The sequence below is a fragment of the Cricetulus griseus genome, chromosome 6 (assembly GCF_003668045.3).
Source record: "Cricetulus griseus strain 17A/GY chromosome 6, alternate assembly CriGri-PICRH-1.0, whole genome shotgun sequence".
In the NCBI taxonomy this organism is placed as follows: Eukaryota; Metazoa; Chordata; class Mammalia; order Rodentia; family Cricetidae; genus Cricetulus; species Cricetulus griseus.
Genome location: NC_048599.1, coordinates 72875071 through 72895269, shown reverse-complemented (window position 1 = coordinate 72895269; position 20199 = coordinate 72875071). Strand labels below are relative to the sequence as shown.

At 38.8% G+C, this 20199-nt stretch overlaps 1 protein-coding gene across 1 annotated transcript in view; it reads right to left on the bottom strand.

Moving 5' to 3' along the window:
- The window catches only part of Qser1 (glutamine and serine rich 1), a 51751-nt gene that overhangs the window by 16461 nt on the left and 15091 nt on the right, over window positions 1-20199 (bottom strand). The window contains exons 2-6 of the mRNA XM_027422331.2: window positions 17026-17132; window positions 11611-15303; window positions 3458-3780; window positions 1101-1217; window positions 373-506 (exon numbers count right to left, since the gene is read on the bottom strand). Coding sequence (XP_027278132.1) covers window positions 373-506; window positions 1101-1217; window positions 3458-3780; window positions 11611-15303; window positions 17026-17132 — 4374 coding nt within the window. The remainder of the gene's footprint in view (window positions 1-372; window positions 507-1100; window positions 1218-3457; window positions 3781-11610; window positions 15304-17025; window positions 17133-20199) is intronic.

The following is a 20199-nucleotide window of genomic DNA, read 5'->3' as shown; positions in this document are numbered from 1 at the left end:
TTCTACTGTGTGCTGACCTATAATGCACATATCTGTGTGTGTTGCCACACCCCCCGATTACCTTATTGTAAACTTGACATTCATTTATTACTTTCATTTCATGGATAGAAAAGAAAGATTCAGAAAGGTTCTGTCACAAAGAGCTAGATTTAAAACATTTGGCATTGTCTGTTTTTTTCACTTTACTATAGTAACACCAAAAAGATTCAAGCAAAGAAGGCACCTGCTCCACCACAGAAAGCCACTAGCTTTACTACACCTCATTCATGCAAAAGGGACTGCATTATTCTCAGTCTCTTTAACTGATATGATCCTTTGTACAGTAGTATACTCAAATAAGCACACCAATATATTCCATAAGAAAACAAATACCTGATAGCTTGTGAAGGCCTATTTCTTGGCTTTTTGGAACACACTCTGACATACTCCCTTTTGTTTGCATTTTCAATGACCTTCACATATATCCTTTTGTATTTAGTTTTTGCATCTCCAAAGTATCCGAGGTACTAAGGAAAGAAGTATTTGAATTATACAATAACATAATCTATACATAAATAATACTTTGTTGATCTCACTGCCAGCTATCCTTTGCATTTTCCAAAACATAGCCCTAATCACATTAGTTTTATCCTGAGAACGAGGGGGAACGAGGAGAGATTGTTGAATGTGTGAGTGAGAGAAGGAGCAGGTGCAAATGAGTGCAGGTACCTGAGGAGAAGCTAGAATTATGGGAAGTTTTGAGTTTCCTAACATGAACTCAGGTTCTCCTCAAGAGAATTCTGTGCTATAAATTGCAAAGTCATCTCTCTAGCTGTTATTTCATTTCATTTCATTTATTTATTTTAAATTTTGTGTACATGTGTTTGCGTAGATGTGTGCAGGTGACTGTAGGTATTCTCAGATATCAGAAGAGGGCACAGGATTGCCCAGAGCTAGAGTTAAGAGTCATACCTGCCATGAGGTTTCTAAGAACAGAATCCAGGTCCTCTGCAAGATCAGCCAATGCTATTATCAGAAATAGTATCAATGCATCTAACTGTACTCATTGCATCCCAGAGAATCAGTTTAGAGAAGCTGGTGGAATCAAGCATTTTACTTACACTATTTGTAGCTGCAAATTCTCTTTGCCCATCTCGAATTTCAGGAACAAATTTCTGTAACAAAGCTTTCTGTACTTTCCAAATAGCTGGGGGTTCTTTTCCTATAGTTAAAGCCTCCTATAATAAGCAGAATTAATTATACTTAGGAAAATATCAACACACTTATGTTTATAGAATATTACTGTGAGGAGGAATCTTTAAGGTCTACCTTAACTCAATTTTTCTTTTTTTGGAGGGGGCGGCGGCATTGGGAGGCTAAGAGGTGGTGTTGAAAAAGGGTTTGTGTGTAGCCCTAACTGAATTTAAACCTATAGAGATGGCATGCCTCTGAGTGCTGGTATTAAGGGTATGTACCACCCATGCCCAACATAACTTTCCATTTGTTATCTATGGCTGAGTTTCTACAATAATGAACCAGTGCCCACCCCCCATCCTTCTAGTAGTGGTATCAAACCCAAGGCCTTGATTAAACACGAAAAAAACAAAACAAAACAAAACAAAAAACAAAAACCTATGTGTCTCTGCCACATAGCTAAACCCAATAAACCCAGGCCATAAAAATGATTCTACTTAGTCTTGGCTTCAATTTTCCCAGGAAAAAGAAACTCACTGACATGAATCCCACTGCCCTTCTAAATAACTAAGATGAAGATGACTGTAAGAAACTGCCAATGGTATTATTTTATCATTTGCTCTCTTTTTTTTTGTTTTGTTTTTTTGGTTTTTTTTTTCCCCATATAGGGTTTCTATAGATAGCCTTGCCTGTCCTGGAACTCCCTCTGTAGACCAGGCTGGTCTCAAACTCAGAAATTCACTTGCCTCTGCCTCCCTAGTGCTGGGATTAAGGCGTGTCCCACAACTGCCCAGCCATTTGTGCAGTTTTATAATAGCCAAAACAATACAGTTGTAATGAGAGTTAACTATGAATGGTAGGATCATACACAGTTCTAATGTTACAGTCATCCTAGTTCTATTTCCTTGGCTTTCATCCCAATTTTAAAACAACACCAGAAAAAGCAAACAAACAAAATTCCAAAAATATTTTAAGTATGCTAGCTAGGTAGCTCATACCTGTTATCCCAACTCTTGGAAGGATGAATCAAGAGAACTGCCAGTAGTTCAAGGCTATCTGGGACTACATATAGCAAGTATAAAGCCATTTTAATTAATTGATTGATTAATTAATTAATTTTATGTGCATTATTTATTGTTTTGTCATGGGTTTTGGGTCCCCAGGAACTAGTTATAGACAATTGTGAGCTGCCATGTGGGTCTAGAAATTGAACCCAGGCAGGTCCTCTGGCAGAGCAGCCAGTGTTCTTAACCAGTCAGTCCACAGGCTGACTATTTAAAAAGAGCCTATCTCAAAAACAAAACTAACCAAAAGAAGTATGACTCAGATAGTTCTGTATGAATTAATTGTACCACTCTACTCATGGCACTATAATTTAAATTATGAGTTGGGCACTGATGATGCAAGCCTTTAATCCCAGCACCCGGGAGAAAGAGGTAGGAACATTGAGTGATTATGGCAAGAAAACTGCTTTCAGCGATAGTGATTTAGGAAATACTTTTCCCGACAATAGTGATCAAATTAATTAACTCGGAGGAAAGGGGTTGTCGCCCCCCCAGAAGTCTTTTTTTTCCCCTAAAGACTTTTTGTTAGGGGATAAGAGTAAGAAGTATTAGGTGGATCTCTATGAGTTCAAGGCCAACAGGATGTACAGAATGAGTTCCGGAACAGTCAGGGTACAGAGAGAAACTCTGTCTCATAAAACAAAACAAAATAAAAATTATGAAATTAAATCCAATTTCATGTTTATGTTAGTTCTGTTATTTTCCTTAAATCATGTAAACATTTTCTTAAACTCCTTCATAATATAGTCAGTTGGAAGTCTTGAAAAAAATTAACCAAACTGCTGTAATTTTGAACTTGAGCTGTAGCTAAGTGGTAACATGATTGCCTAGCACACACAAAACCCTGATTCAGTCCTAAGGACTGCATAAAACTATGTAAGGTGGTATATATCTGTAATCCCAGTATTTCAGAGGTTGAGGCCGGAAGATCATAAGTTCAAGGTCATCTTCAGCTCCCTGGCATGTTAAAGGCTTAACCTGTACTACACGAGACCCCATTCCAAAAAGCAAACATCAGCTGGTCTCTATAGTCCATGTCACACTGCCAACTTGGGCTACAGAGTAAAACAATTAATTAATTAAATTATAAATCTGACACCCAGTCTAATCTGTTACACAGTAATGTTTTGTAATGAATGACAAGTGTTCCATTGAAATCATCATGAAAACACAAGCATTCCAACTAAATTGGCCCTTTAACCCTGGGAACATTCACTGACCTTAAATGTCTCTATATCTTCTATCTTTACCACAAATTCATCACGTTCTCTGTATTGGCCTTCTCCTCCACTTTCTATATTTTCCTCATCTGTAAAACCTTCTATTGCAACTGTCTCTTGTCCTTTTGCAAACTGGTCTGAAGGAAGGCTATCAAGTTCGATGGCTTTGGGGGCTTCTGTGGAGTTTGCTTTTTCCAGGGTGTTTGCTGTAGATGAAGTCAAATGAAGGTCTTGTTTTACTGCACCAGGGGTGGAGGAAGTGGGAGCAGCACCAGCAGTCTCGGTAGATGCACCAGGAGTTGGCACAGATAGAGCTTCTGAAACTGAACCACACAAACAATGACAAATACTTTAACAGTTGCATGTTATGAGTAAAGTCCAAAACCTTAGCATAAGTTATTTTTGTAATCAACTGCTTGGAAACAATTCCATTGGAAGAAATAAGGAATCAAAGATGTGCAAATTCAATCTGGATAAGAAGACTACAGAGCAAACCTGCAGCTATGGCCTAACTATCCTTTCCTCAAATTACATTAAAATCACAAAGATGATTTCAAAGGGCAGAGACACACAAAAATGATAGAATAAGAAAGGACCAGATAACAAAAACCGTAAGAACTCCTAGAAGGATAACTGGATATGAAAAAGAAAAGAAGCAGACTCGAGAGCTGGCCAAGTGGTTAAGAGCACTGGCTACTTTCCAGAGGACCCTGCATAGATTTCCAGCACCTACATGTCACCTACTACTGTCTCTAATTCCAGTTCCAGGAGATCTCTGGCCTCCAAGGGTATTGGTATGCACATGGTAGACAGATTTAAAAGCAGCCAAACACTACGCATACGACAAGCACAACAACAACAAAACCCAAATACTTTAAAACAACACCATATACTAAAAATTTAGTAAATTAGATGAAATAGACAAAAGCCTAGAAAGACACAAACTATTAAAAATAACGCTGGAAGTTTGAAAAATAAACTAATTAGTCAGAATAAGCAAAAATTAAAAATCATCCTATAAAGAAAAAGCACAGGCCCCAGAGACTGTTAAATTCTACAAAGAGTGAAGGAACAGATACTAATACGTAATAAAACCCCAAAATAAGAAAACACTCTCCAACTCACTTTATGAGAGTCTCATTATGTAGCCTAGGCTGGCCTTGAACTCAGAGATCCACCTGCCTCTGCCTCCAGGGTATTGGGAGAACCAAAAGCATGAGCCATCATGGCCAGCAATAGTGTTATTCTAATAACAAAACTAGACAACATAATAAAAGTAATAGTAATAATGAGAAAACTACAGGTCAATATCCTCAACAATATGAACACAAAAATCTTAAACAAAATCCAGTGAACACATCCAGATGTGTATAAAATATTTAGTATAAATGTTATACTGTGAGAAGCAGTAATGATCAAGAAAATATATACATTAAGATATTTACAGACAAGTATGTACATTAAAGTGTGTGTGTGTTGTGTGTGTGTGTGTGTGTGTGTGTGTGTGTGTGTGTACACGCGTGCATGCGCGTGCACACACACACATACATACACAGGTACATTTTTCGAGTCAGGGTTTCTCTGTATAACAGCTCTGGCTGTCCTGGAACTTACTTTGTAGACCAGGCTGGCCTTAAACCCAGAGATCCACCTGCCTCTGCCTTCTGCTTGCTGTATTAAATGGATGTACCACCACTGTCCAGCAAATATCACTGTATTTACTACCAAATGGCTTTCAACAAAAATAACAAAGCATTGACTGGAAAAAGATGAATCTTTTCAACAAATGGTATCAGGACAACTAACAGACACCTATAAAAGAGTGAAGTTGAACCTTTACCTTGTTGTAGCACAAATTCTAATTGGTCTTAATAAATAATACTCAGAGTCAGATACAGGAGTTAATGCTGAAGATCGAAGTAGTAGCATAACTGTTAGCTACTAACTCTTCCTCTACCTCAGGCTAAAGGGACAATACTGTCTCCATGAATCCTCAGACTAAATGCTCTCTGTACAATACCTCAAATTGCATCTTCAGACTGCCCCACACTCCTGTCTTCTCCCACTTTACATTCCCATCTCTGCTTGGCTAAGCCAAGCCATTTCCCTTCCTGTTTCCACCTCCTTAGTGCTGGGACACCTTTGTGTGAGCTGTTTCTCTTTTAGACTGGATCAATTTCCTGTAGGCCAGGGTTACCTTGAACTAACAGAAATCCATCTACCTCTGTCTCCTGAGTTCTGGAATTAAAGGTGTGTTCCACCACTGCTGGGCCTCTATGGCTAACTAATGTAGCTAGCTTTGTACTCTGGTTTTTAGACAAGCATTATTTGTTAGATCATAAACAGAATATCACCACACCTTGTATCATATAAAAAAATTAAATAAAAACATCTAAATGCAAACCCTTAAGTTATACAATTATTTGAATAAAAACAGGTGTCAATTCTTATGACATAAGTTAGGTTATGATTTTAGCATACCACCAAGTGCCTTTGGGACCAAAGAAAAACAAAGTGGACTTCATTAAATATATAAAACTTATACATCCTATAACAACTGTCACCAGTCAAGTAGATGAGAAATGTTTAAAATTAGGTATTTACCAGAGATGTGTATCTAGGATATAAGTAGAACACTCACAGTTCTGTCATATAAGACAAATCATCAATTTTTAAAATGGGCAAAGGGAACTGCAGAGATGGTTTAGTGGTTAAGGGCATCTACTGCTCTATCAGAAGCCAGACTCCAGCACCTCCCATTGGGTGCCCGGCAAAACCCTGTAACTCCAGCTCCAAAGGCTCCTTCTGACTTCCATGGGCACCTACACGTGTAAAATAAGCCATTTTTTAAAATGGGCAAGGGATATAAACATATTTGAGCAAAATATTAAAAATTATCAATAAACTGGACATGTGGCACACACCTTTAACATGTGAGTTCAAGGCTCTCTTGGTTTATATACTGAATTTCAGCCAGCCAGGGCTATATATTGAGACCATATCTCAAAACTTGAGTAAAAAGGCTGGGCATGGTAGTGTATGGATTTAATCCCAGCACTCAGAAGGCACAGGTAGACAGAAGCTCAAGGTCAGCTTGGTCTACACAGTGAGTTCTAGAATCTAGGGTAAATACCAACAAGCACAAAAGTTCATTCAACACAAATGAGAAAAATGCATTCAGAAGGTGGAGGCAAGATCAGAACTTCCAAGGTCATCTTTTGCTACAGAGTTTCAGACCAGTCTAGGATACATGAGACTCTGTCTCAAAACAAAATAAAAATGTAAATAAATACATTAAAAAACAAAGCACCAGGGGCTGGAGAGATGGTTCAGAGGTTAAAAGAACTGCTTGCTCTTCCAAAGGTCCTGAGTTGGATCCCCAGCAACTACATGGTAGCTCACAACCATCTATAATGAGATCTGGTACCCTCTCCTGGCATCCAAGCATACATGTAAGCAGAATACTGTGTGTACATAATAAATAAAATAATAAAAAAAGAAAGGTAAAAAAAAAAAAAAAAAAAAAGCACTCATTTTTTTTTTTTTTTGAGCCAGGTTCTGTTCTACCCAAAAAGACCAACTTAGCTTTGAACTCACACCTCTGACTCAAGTGCTGAGACTATAAAGGCACCTGTCACCAAACCTGCCTCGCTCCCAAAAACAATTCTTAAAAGAAATTTATATTCCAAATAAGTGAAGGGAAAAAGTGTAGCAATGCTATATAATGTGGCACTAGTGATATTAAAGATGAAAATTTCAAGTTACATACAGTGTATCTACATGTATAATAAGAAAGTGTAAAAGAAAAGCAAGTGACATAGTGGATAGCTCACAGGTTATGCGGTGGGCTTAACTTACTATGTATGCTTTCTAGAGAACAGCATTTAATATAACAATTTTCTTTCTTTACTCCACATTCTAGCCACTTTCCCTTGTTTTCAATGTTTGCCTGTCTGTTCCAAGTAAGTGTTCATTCAGTTTTAGTTTCTGTTTTAAACAGAGAATTATTTAGGAAGATGAGTACTTTGTTCATTTCCTTGCTAAATTTTGCTTACGAAATTACTACATGGTGTTCAGGAAATATGGATATCTTGGACAATGCCTGTATTTTCTTTTCTTTTTTTTGGGGGGGGGGTTTGAGACAGGGTTTCCCTGTGGCTTTGGAGGCTGTCTTGGAATTAGCTCTTGTAGACCAGGCTGGTCTCGAACTCACAGAGATCCACCTGCCTCTGCCTCCCGGGTGCTGGGATTAAAGGTGTGCACTACCACGACCTGGCCAGCACCCACATGGAAGCTCACAACTGTCCATAACTCTTGTTCCAGGGGATCCAATACCCTCAACGACATTCATTCATGCAGGCAAAAACATCAAAGTATATAAAATAAAATAAATGAAAAAAAAAAAGAGTAAGAACTTCAATATATAGAAACAAGTTAGAACTTGGATTAGGATTCCAATAATACAGGAAAAAATGGGAAGAAATGACAAATAGGACTATGCAGAATTACAATGTTTCTGGACAAAAAAAACAACTGTAAGAGTGAAGAGAGAACTTCAAAAATGAAAGAAAAGGGCCAGAAAGATGACTTAGCAGTTAAGAGTACTGGGTGATGCCAGGTAGTGGTGGCACACACCTTTGGTCCCAGCACTCTGGGAGGTAGAGGCAGGAGAATATCTGTGAGTTTGAGGCCAGCCGGGTCCACAGAGTGAGTTCCAGTACAGCCAGGGCTTCACAAAGAAACTCTGCCTTGAAAACCAACTAACCAAAAAAGAATATTCATCCCTCTAATCCCTGGAGGGATTAACATGCAGAGTATATAAATAACTCCAATCATTATTTTTTAAATTACTTTATTATCTCTTCTTCATCTGGGTGTTTATCTGCATATGTTTATGTACTATGTGCATGCCATGAAAGTAAAAAGAGAGCGTCAGATGCCCTGGAAATGGAGTTACAGATGGATTTCAGTAAACACATGGAAGAGCAGCCAGTTATCTTAACCCCTGAACTCTGTTGAGGGATAATTTGATCTCACTGTGAAACCCCAAGACTGTGTTAATAAAATTAACCTTGGATTAGGGGGCAGAACCAGTGACTAGTAGACAGGAATTAGCCATAGAGAGGACAGAGGAGCCAGGAATACGATAGAGAAATGCACAGGAAGGAATAGGGAGGAACTTAGAGATTCTCAATCTTTTTTGGTTTGGGACAGCTGGGCCTCTGGTCAAAAAGGAAGGTCAGCTGGTTGCTTCTTGGCTTCTCTAATCTATTAGGTTCTCACCCCAGTATCTGACTCCTGAGTCTTTATTGGTAAACAGAACAGAGACTTAGTCAAAACCTACATTTACAGTCAGTAGCCTAGTCGGTGTTGATAGGACAGGGAATCCAGCCCAGTTTAATCTGAGTAACAGGGGGCTGGCTTCCGGCAGAGGGCAGATGGTAGTTAAAATATCAGCAGATTCAGGTGCAGCCACTAAGCTGACAGAAAAACAACAGAACCTCAGACCCCTTCAAGAGTTATTTAAACAGTAAAAAATAAATTAAATTCAAGTAAAAATGAAACAATGAACTGAATAGTTTGGAAAGTATATGGCTATCCATATGTGAAAAAAATCAAAATCCTTAGCCATCAAGGAAATGCACATTAAAACTACACTGAAACTCTATCTCATCACAGTCAGAATAGCTACTACCATCAAGAAAATAAACAAGCCAAGTGTGGTTATGGACAACTGTAATCCCGGTACTTGATAGTCTGAAGTTTTTAAAAGTTGTGGGCCAGCCTGGGTGATAGTGAGTTACAGGCCAGACCCTGTCTCAATAAACTAAAAGAGAGGCAAAGGAGGTTGGGGGAAGGAGGGAGACACACAGAGACACACTTACACAGACAGAGAGAGAGAATGCATGAATGAAATCACATGGGAGGATTTAGGACAGGAGTTAGGAACACTATACACTTCTGCCGACTACTGGGAATGTAAATTGGTGTTAATAAAACCACTAAAGAAATCAAGATTGAGGTTCCTCAAAATACAAAAGAAAACCTCCATGAACTAAAACTAGAATCCTATGATCCTACTATGCCACTCCCAGGTTATCTGCCTGAAGATACCTTAGTCAGTATGTAGCAGGTATCAGGATTCATGACTACTGTAGCACTTATAGCAAAGAGATGAAACCAGAGTAGAATGTTCATCAAGACATGAGCAGATGGACCTCTGAGTTTAGGCCAGCCTAGTCTATAGTATAGAGTTATTTCTAGGACAGCCAAGGTTACACAAAGAAAAAGTGTCTTTAAAATACCAGGGGTTGGGGGTATATACCACATTTGAAGGAAATGTGGTATATACACACAATGGGACAGTGGGGTTACACTGCTGAGGGAACAGAATGGCACAAAGATGTATGATTATATCAGAGATTACAAAAGGTTTGTTCTATAAATCTAAGAGGAAACAGAATAATAAACTACAAAGCATTCTGAATTGGAAGCAACTTAAAACCTTACTAGGATTGTCCACATCCACAGTAATACCTTTAAATCCAAAGACTATCTGACTTCGTGCTCATTTTTCTGTGCCATAAAATCAGTTGTGCTTTTTTTGTTCAGTTGATTGACTTCGCTTTTTTGAGACAGGGTCTCACACCAAGCAGCCTAGAACTCTCTATGTAGATCAGGCTGACCTTGAATTAAGGTATCTTTCTGCCTCTGTCTCCTGAGTGCTGAGATTAAAGGCATGCACCACCACACAAAGTTTGTTTTTTTTTTTTTTGAGGCAGGGTTTCACGAAACTCCAAATAAGAATCCTTTAGACATATTTAGTATCAGGCATGTATGTTAGCTATCTAGGATACCAGGTGTTTCACATCACTTTGGTGAAGACAGACTCAAGTCCAGACCCTAAGATGTATATTAAAAAGAGTTTGTCTTAAAACTCCTGCCTGTACAAGAGCTCAGCAGGATTATAGGCTCTAAAATCAGTCAAACCCACGTTCAGATACCAACCTGTCACTTGCTAGTCACTAGTAAGATGGGCTTCAGTAGTTCACTTACTCTGTTATATCATTTGTGTACATCTCTCTATTTTTAATGATGTGCATGTGTACAATTGGGTACAAGAGTGCAGGTGCCCAAAGGAGCTAGAGGCATCAATGGCCCCCTGATGCTAAAGTTACAGGTGGCTGTGATACTCTCAACATGGATAATGGGGGAATCAAACTCAGGTCCTCTGGGAAAGCAGTATGTGTTCTCAACTCCTGAACCACTTCTGCAGCCCCTTCTCGTGAGCACATCTCCTAACCCTTGTTCCTGGCAGAGAGGTGTTGGCGAAAACTTATGTTTTCCTTAACCTGTTCCTTAAAATAGTAAGCTGTGAGCCGGGCATTGGTGGCGCATACCTTTAATCCCAGCACTCAGGAGGCAGAGGCAGGTGGATCTCTGTGAGTTCGAGGCCAGCCTTGTCTACAGATCGAGTTCCAGGACAGGCTCCAAAACAATACAGAGAAACCCTGTCTTGAGAAACAAAAAAACAAAAAACAGTAAGCTGTGGCTGCAATGGTGGCTTATGCCTCTAATCTTAGCACTGTGTTCAAGGTCAGCCTGGTCTACATAATGAGACCCTATTTCAAAAGCAAAACAAAACACACACAAAAAAGTGTTACTTACCTGCCAACTGTTTATCAACAGCAGTGCTTCTTAAAAATCTTTCTTATGCTAATCAAATGAAAAACTAAGGTGTCTATCCCAAGATTTGGGAATATAGTGAGAAGCCAGCACAGAATGTTGACCAGATTAATATGCACTTTGTACACAACCACATCTAATATTAAAATGCTAATCTTTGGGTAAACTGGAACATTAAGAAAATATGCTAGGCTTATATAAGAGGATCTGTAATATAATGCTTCCTATTCTAAAACTGCCTTAAGATGTCTACACTTGTAAAAGTGCAGGTAGCAGACTAGTAAGGTGGTATTTGTGGCATAACCAAATTCCTACATGTAAGAAAAATCAAAAAGCAAAATCCCAAGATATTTCTTGTCCATAAGATGTATTTGCAGAGCTTCATACAACCAATAAGGTTTTAAAATGTACGCCATAGCTAAAAAACTAATAGGATGTGACAGCTGTGAATCTGTTTAAAACTTTACCTGTTTTCTTTGTTTTATCAGAAGTAGCATCCAATGCAGTTAAGGGAGCAGAGATGTTCTTATAGGCATCATGGCCACACATGCCAGGATCTTCCTCATCAGAAGAAAAGGAAGATAATTGTTCTAAATTTTTAAGTTCATTGTCAACTTTTTCTGATGGACTGACTCCTCCAGTATCTAGTGCTGATGGCGCAGGTGTTGCAGGTGACATCTTTCCAAGTGATGGGGGATACAAGGTACGGGTGACTTGGGTTCCTGATCGTCTGGTCCTATTAGGCATTCGAACAGCAAGGGTAGAAAACTGTTGCTTGGGCCCACACTTCAGGAAGTCTAAAAAAGAAGCGATAAATCCTGTTTTGACCTCTGGCTGCTTTTCCTCTACTTCTTTGATCTTCTGCCTCATCTTTTCTTGATGCTGGTAACCTTCGTCACAACTTTCTGAGGAAGCAGGAGTGTATGGTAAATACATGTCTGTACCTCTGGGGTTCTGGCGCTTGCCTTGGGCAGACTTTTTCATTTGTTTTTGATTACTGTCCTCTTCCTCTTTACCTTGTCCTTTTCCTTTAGCTTTTTTCTTTGGAAGGTTAAAATATGTGGCATCTTGCTTTTCATCTTCAGTTTTGCCACTGGCCACATCTCCAGGCTGGGCCATGGCCAGCAGTGTAAGTGTGTTCCTTCTGTGATTCCCTGACATACCACTGTCATCACCTATTAGGGTAAAATCATTCTCTGATGCTGCACTCTCTCCACTTATGCTCTGGCTAGTAGACACAAACTCTTGATTTCTGTTATTACTTAATGCACTGTCAACAGCAATTTCACTATCTTCTTTAGATTCATGATTCAGAGTCAACTGTTTCTCAAATGGGTCAGAACTTTGCTCCTGCACTTCATGACCTGGTCCAACCATGGCTGAAGGTGCTTTAGTTGGTATATTTTGGACAGGTGTTTCCATGTGCTGTTGATCAAGGATTGTTTTTGACTGAAGGCTGGGTACTGATGAAAGGTTTACAGTCACCTGATTTCCATTTAAGGAAATGTCATTAATATTCTGTGGCTTTCCTACTGTAGCTGTTATGGAGTTGAAATCTGCATTCACATGCCTGACATCTAATGATGGCTGAAAAGGAGATTTCGAATCACTACCTTCAACTGCCTGCATGGTTTCATTTGAAGTGGACTTGGAAAAGTCAGAAGGTGTAACCCCACAAGCTGCTGCTGTAGCTGCCAAGATGTCATCTACATTTGATAAAATATTTCTCTCATCACTGAGAAGCATTGCCTCTGGGAAGCATATTGATCCAAGAGAAACAAACTGATTCTTTGAATCATGTTGACTGGTTTCACTGAAAGGGCCCTTTGTTGCTAGCTGTTGCAAAGGTTTTGAAGGTTCAGGGAGGTCTAATTTCATAATATCAGAACTCTGAGGATGCAGCTGCTGCTGCGGATGCTCACCATTGCGCTGGATGATATGACCATCCATCTGAAGGAAAGGGTGGACGACCTGTTGAGGACTCTCAACACGATGTACTTGTAAAGATGCCTTTGCTGATCCCAGGCTTGCCTGTAGAATCCCAGCCTGCTGAAGTATCTGTAAGTCACAGGCAGAATCTAAAAGGACTGGTGTATTAGGAAGAGCCTGATGACTATGCCCTAAAGCATGATTTGGAATCTGTAGCTGAGATGAGGCACTAATTATTTGATCATGCTGTTCCTGAACCTTGGCTTCATGCATCTTCTGTATGAGAGAATGCTGCTGGCTGAGGTCTTTAGTACTCAGCCTTATCTGTGGAGCTTGCATTAAATTAGTTGCCTTCTTAACATCAGGGTTTACTGTATTATTGGGCTGGCCACTTGTCTGGTTAAGCTGTGTCACTGGACCAACCATGTTTTCTTCTTGTTTTGAACCCTGGAGAGCAACTCCAACAACCTGGTCTTCAAGGTGGGAGTTATTTCTGGTTATATTTTGAGAATATCGGTCATCTGACTTCGATGTCTTATAAATTGACTCAGGAGCATTCACTTCTCCATCAGGTAGCCTTTGGCTTGATGACTCAAGAGATGACTGTGACTGCAATGCCTGTAATTTTTGCATCGGAAAATCATCATCTTGCTTTGAAGGCGTATACACATTTGAGTCAAGTTTTCTCTCAGCGTAAGACTTTGGATCAGGTGAAGGTATGCTATTCTGTATTGCCTGACCATGAGTAGAAGATGCAAAAGGTGACTGCACAGCAGACAAAAACTTTTGGGGCTGAGGTGGTGAAGATCCTTGGGTATGAGTGTTTGGGGATGAATGCATAGAAATATAATTTGGTGTTGGGCTAGAATCTGGCAAGGTCTGACCTCGAGAGGCAGAAGAATAAGAAAGAGAAGGGGCTGTTAATGTCAGAGACTGTCCTGTCGCATAGCTTTCTGAAGGGCTAACAACTGATAAAACTTGCGATTGAGATGAATAACTGACCTGTGTTTGGCTAACTGGTGATAAACCCTGAGAGTGACCAGATGAATAATTTTGAGACTGACTGGCTGATGACAGGTCTCTTGTTTGAGCAGGGTAATTCTCATTTGTAACTAAAGATAACACTTCTTGCTGACTGGATGAATAACTAAGTGTCTGATTTTCAGAAGTTACAGGCTGAGATGACCCAGAAAAAGTCAATGTTTTATATAAGGATGGCAATTTCTCAACCCTGCTGGACCTATAAACTTGTGAATGAACAATAGATGGCACATTATGTGGTTGCACTAAACCATAATTTTGGGACTGACTGACTGATAAAAGGCTGGGTAACTGTGCTGTAGAATAAATTTGTGCTTGACCTGATATTACAGAACTCTGGTTATGTAAAGGCTTAGAATAGTTTAGTGTTTGCACAGGAGGAATTACACTTTGAGGCTTCGGAATTGTAGTTGATATTAGTGGTTGTTTTGTAGAACAGCCGTCTACTTTTGTAGCAGAAGGAAGATACCCTGATGATGGGATTACAGATGAATAAGACTGAGCAAGTTCTGCTGAGACCTGCGGAGTCTTTTGTTGCAATGCTCCATTGCTCACCTGAGTAGAATCTCGAATTGAGCTACAGGATAAAGATGACTGTCTGGATGTTTCCTGAAAATTACCAATACTTGCACTTGATAGATAATTGTGTAAGGGATGCTGTGAACCAGTCAGTTGTGCCTGAATAGACTGGGAACCTGAAGGCCGCTGGTGGTGTTTAATAACACTACATTCTCGAAGAAGGGCTCTTTCAATGGAAGCAGCAGAACTAGTAAAAAGAGCTGAACTGTAGGCTTGAGGGGTTTGCTGAGCTCCCCCAAGTGTTGAAGGCAACAAACTAAATTGAGGTTGTAAAAGATGGGGTGCAGATTCTTGAGCTGATCGATATGTTGAAGACTGAGGTGGTATGCTGTTACTTAATGCAGAACTGCCCAGGCGCTCAAATGCCAAAGCAGTTGGAACAGTTCCCTGGGAAGTCTTAATTTGTAGCAAAGGATCATGAGTATTTAAAATTCCATTTGATGTAGTGTTAAAAGATGAATCCTGAAGCACCAAAGGTGAGGTGGTCACAAAGTTTCTATTGCTAAAGGTAGCAGGGTGCTGGTAAGCAGGCAGAACAGGTGGTGGAAGTGCTCCAGTGGTTGGCAAGGGTCCTGCAACAAACAGCTCAGCTGCTGCTGAGGAATGCATGCCTATGAAGAGAACATACAAAACCTTTATGCAATTAAAGCACTCATATTTAAATAAATATTGACACAGTAGTGATCGGCAACGCTTAGCCCATAAAAATGTCTATGGGCTAATAAAAAGTCTTACAAATTAGATTTGTATGTAAACTTTTAAAATTACATTAAAAAAAAAACAAACAAACAAAAAACAAAAGACATGGTTTCTCTGTTTAGCCCTGTCAGTCCTAGAACTCACTCTGTAGACCAGGCTGTCCTCTAACTTAAAGAGATCTGCCTATCTCTGCCTCCTGAGTGCTGGCTGGTATTAAAGGAATGACCTAACACCATATGGCTTTTAGAATATTTTCTTAAAGTAAAATCAAAGTTCTGGAAGCGTGACAGCATAAAAAGGAAGCTGATGAGAGGCTGCAAATGTTTGTCTTTGAAGGATATCTGATTCCATCTATGAGGAATGTCCATTTTCATAGATTAAATGAGTGGATAGTACTAATTTTTTTTTTTTTTTTTTTTTTTTTTTTTTTTTTTTTTGGTTTTTCGAGACAGGGTTTCCCTGTGGCTTTGGAGGCTGTCCTGGAACTAGCTCTTGTAGACGAGGCTGGTCTCGAGCTCACACAGATCCACCTGCCTCTGCCTCCCAAGTGCTGGGATTAAAGGCATGTGCCACCACCACCCGGCAGTACTAAAATATTTAATGCAACAATTTATATCTATAACATTTAAAATAGATGAGTTTACACATAGGGAATTGGACAAATGTCATATGAAAATGGAAGCCAGGAAAAGTGTACATAATTCTTTAGCAATTAATTTACCCCAAATTCCTAACATAAGATAATGAAATAAAATGTATAAAACATCAAAATTAAAACACTAAATTGCCTATACCTAACATAATAAATAAAAAATAATAGAGATGTTAACACCATGTTATTTCTTTTTTGTTAAACCAAATTATATTCATTGAAGAAATCTCTTGCATACTGACTGCATGCTCATGAACTGTCTAACAACCAAAGATACATAATTGTTATGAAAATTGACAATAAGGACATGTCTAGAGGCTGTACATTTAAGGCAGCATTTTTTTTTAAAGATTGTATTTATTTATTACGTATACAACATTCTGCTTCCATGTATATCTGCACACCAGAAGAGGGTACCAGATCTCATAACGGATGGTTGTGAGCCACCATGTGGTTGCTGGGAATTGAACTCAGGACCTCTGGAAGAACAGCCAGTGCTCTTAACCTCTGAGCCATCTCTCCAGCCCCCGACAGCATTCTTATTTAAGATTTATTTTTATCAGTTTTAATTAACTATAGATTTCTGTGAACATGTGTGTGTTATTTTTGTTTTTATTTTATTTTTTTGAGACAGGGTATTTTACTACATAGCTCTAGCTGAACTGGAACTCATTATGTAGACCAGGCTGGTCTCAAACTCACAGAGATCCGCCTGCCACTTCCTTCCTGAGCACTGGGTAAAGGTGTGCTCCACTATACCTGACTCTGGTTAGATATATATTAAACCTCCAAAGATGCAAGAAAGAAAAATGTGTTTGTCTATTATCATTAAAGCCAAACTTTATCTCATTTTTATTTTAGCATTCCCAATGCATAGACGTCTTATATATTATGTTTATAAACCAAAATGTGAAAGTTGATTTTTCTTCTTATTCACTCAATATACCTAGAATCATAATATACTTAACAAAAGAACTATTACCAGTTGCTTGAGGAGTGGTGGCATAACCAGGAAGCTGATGAGAGGCTGCAAATGTCTGTCTTTGAAGGATATCTGATTCCGACTGTGAGGGATGTCCATCCTGATAGCTTAAATCAGAGAGGAAAGTATTAAAATATATAATACAATAATGTTGTAAAATATAGTAAATATATAATACAAAGCACAATATATAATTTTTATGCACATACCCCAAATGAGATAATCAAACTATATATAGAAGAGCAACTAGCAGTTGTAAATTGCTTTAGCCAAAGAACATATGAAACTAGCAAAAACCAAAAGTATAAAACGGAAATAAGGGGCTGGAGAGATGGCTCAGAGATTAAGAGCACTGACTCCTCTTCCAGAGGTCCTGAGTTCAATTCCCAGCAACCACATGGTGGCTCACAACCATCCATTATGAGATCTGGTGCTCTCTTCTGGCCAGCAGGCATGTAGGCAGAACACTGCATAAATAAATAAACAAATAAATAAATAAATCTTTTAAAAAGGGGGAGGGGCATGCAGATATACATGGAAGCAGAATGTTGTATACATAACAAATAAATAAAATCTTAAAAAAAACGGAAATAAACTTCACAGGTAGGGATGGAAGTGCATGCATATGTTTATTATAGTTTATATGCTGGAGTATACCCCTTTTAAGGACCAGGCTCATTAAATTTTATAAATTAGTGAATCAGTCTAATAAGCACACTTCAACTTAATCACCATATAGGCAGTATCAAAACAAACAACTTTTAAAACTAGTGTATTGGTTTGATAGAATAATGCTTTGCATTTTCTTTTCTTTTTTTTAATAAATGCTTTGCATTTTCATATTTCCCATCTTCTATACCTATTTCCATCCAAGTTTACATTCCTCTTCAAAAATAATTCTAGAGAGATGGTGGCACATGCCTTTAATCCCAGAGTTTAGAAGAGGCAGGCAGATCTCTGTGAGTTCCAGGGCAGTAAGTGCTACACACAGAAACACTGTCTCAAAAAAAAAAAAAAAAAAAGTCCTATATCGTGTCTTATATTTTCTAAATATACAGATTTTTTTTAAATATTTTATTTATTTATTATGTATTCAACATTCTGCTTCCATGTATATCTGGGCACCAGATCTTATAACGGATGGTTGTGAGTCACTATGTGGTTGCTGGGAATTGAACTTAGGACCTCTGGAAGAGCAGTCAGTGCTCTTAACCTCTGAGCCATCTCTCCAGCCCCTAAATATACAGAATTTAAATTGGTGAAAATACTGTATAAAACAATGGTTTCACAATGAATGACATTTTTGTACATGTATGGCATGTACTTATATAACAGTTTCCTTATCCATTCATCTACTGATAGACACCTAAGCCAGTATCACAACCTGGCTAATGTGAATACCGACATTCTAAACAAGATAACCAGCACTGTAAGTATCTCTGCCCTATGCTTTGACACCTTAGAGTATACCACCCAGGAGTAGTATAGCAGGGTGATAATGATAGTTTTAGTTCTTTGAGGAATCTTGGGACTGATTGCCACAGCATGTGGACTACATAATTCATATTTGCATAGAAAGTATATAAAACACCACACTTCTACATGTTTTATTTTCTTGATGATAACCCGGAATAAGATGCAATCTTAGTGTGGTACACATATAATGGTACACTGTTCAGACTCAAAAAAGATGAACATAGAAAATATGAAGCAGAAACTAAACACAAAAGAGATGAGTCCACATGCAATTCATTTGTATGAAATTCTCAAGTAAGTAAATCCCTGGAGAAGCAAGGATCACTGTGCTTGTTAGGGACTGGGGCTAGGACAGAAAAAGAAGCAGCAGCTAATAGGAATGTGGTTAATTATGGGCTGAGGAAAATGGACTGACAGCTATACAACCTGTGATGACCCAGTTATCAGTGTTAACTGTTCCTTTCTGTGCAACATTATCATTAAGAAGATAGTCATAGTCCATTTCAATGACTTTCTAACAACCAATAGCTGAGAAGGAGATATTCAGCTTCATCTTAACACAGCTGACAGCCAAGAAGGTGCCACAACAAAAGTACCAGCTCCTAGTAGTTTTAAACAATGGCCAATTTATTTTGTCTTAACTCTAGACTGAAAAGAAACTTGTCAGAATACGGATACTGTTTATAATTCCTGTATTTGGACCAGCTTATAAAGTAAGTGTGTGTGTGTGTGTGTGTGTGTGTGTGTGTGTGTGTGTGTGTGTGTGTGTGTTTAAAGTTCCACATAGCCTTTCCTAAGACCTTTATTAACCCCCCCAAACCAAAACTATTATTTAACTGCCACTCTTTTCTCTATTTTAAGTATAACCTTTCTCGAAAGTTGTAATCCAATTAGCATTAACCAAGAACACTAAGTTTCATTAATTAATTGACTATTATTACTATGATGTTGGGGGCATACACATATCACAGCACTTAAGTGGAGGTCAAAGAACAACATCTGTGGAGTTGGTTTACTAGAACTTCCTTTAAATGAGTTCTGTGATTGACTTCAGGTTGTTAGATTGGGCAGCAAGCATCTTTATCTGCAAAGCCATCCTTTGTTAGCCTACCCATGTCTATATTGCTTAAGGAATAAAACACAACCTAAGTTTAAAAATCAATTAATCAAAAGTCCTCTGAAATGTGTTAAATCCTAGATAAACAAGCTAGAATTTGCACATAAGGGGTTAAGTTTCTTAAGCAATCAGTGAATGATTTTGTCCTAAGAAATTATGTCACTTTGCTCTCTTTGTGTTAAAGAATTTAGCCACTGGAAACTAGAGTACAAAGAAAACAGCATTCTCTTTAAAGTTCCTTTTTCTTGCAGGGCGGTGGTGGTGCATGCCGTTAGCCCCAGCACTTGGGAGGCAGAGGCAGGTGAATCTCTGTGAGTTGAGACCAGCCTGTTCTACAAGAGCTAGTTCCAGGACAGCTTCCAAAGCCACAGAGAAACCCTATCTTGAAAAAGTTCCTTTTTCTTAAGCCTTGGCAATATCATCTTTCCATGGTTGAGGAAGATAAAAACCCAGGAGTGCAGTCAGGAGCCCCTGAGTCTCATGTCCTGATTACACAATTGCTCCTGCAACTCTGAGCAGAGTCCACAGCCTTCTTTTTCAGTATAGAATTTGGGACTAGAGAGACAGCTGAATGGTTAAGA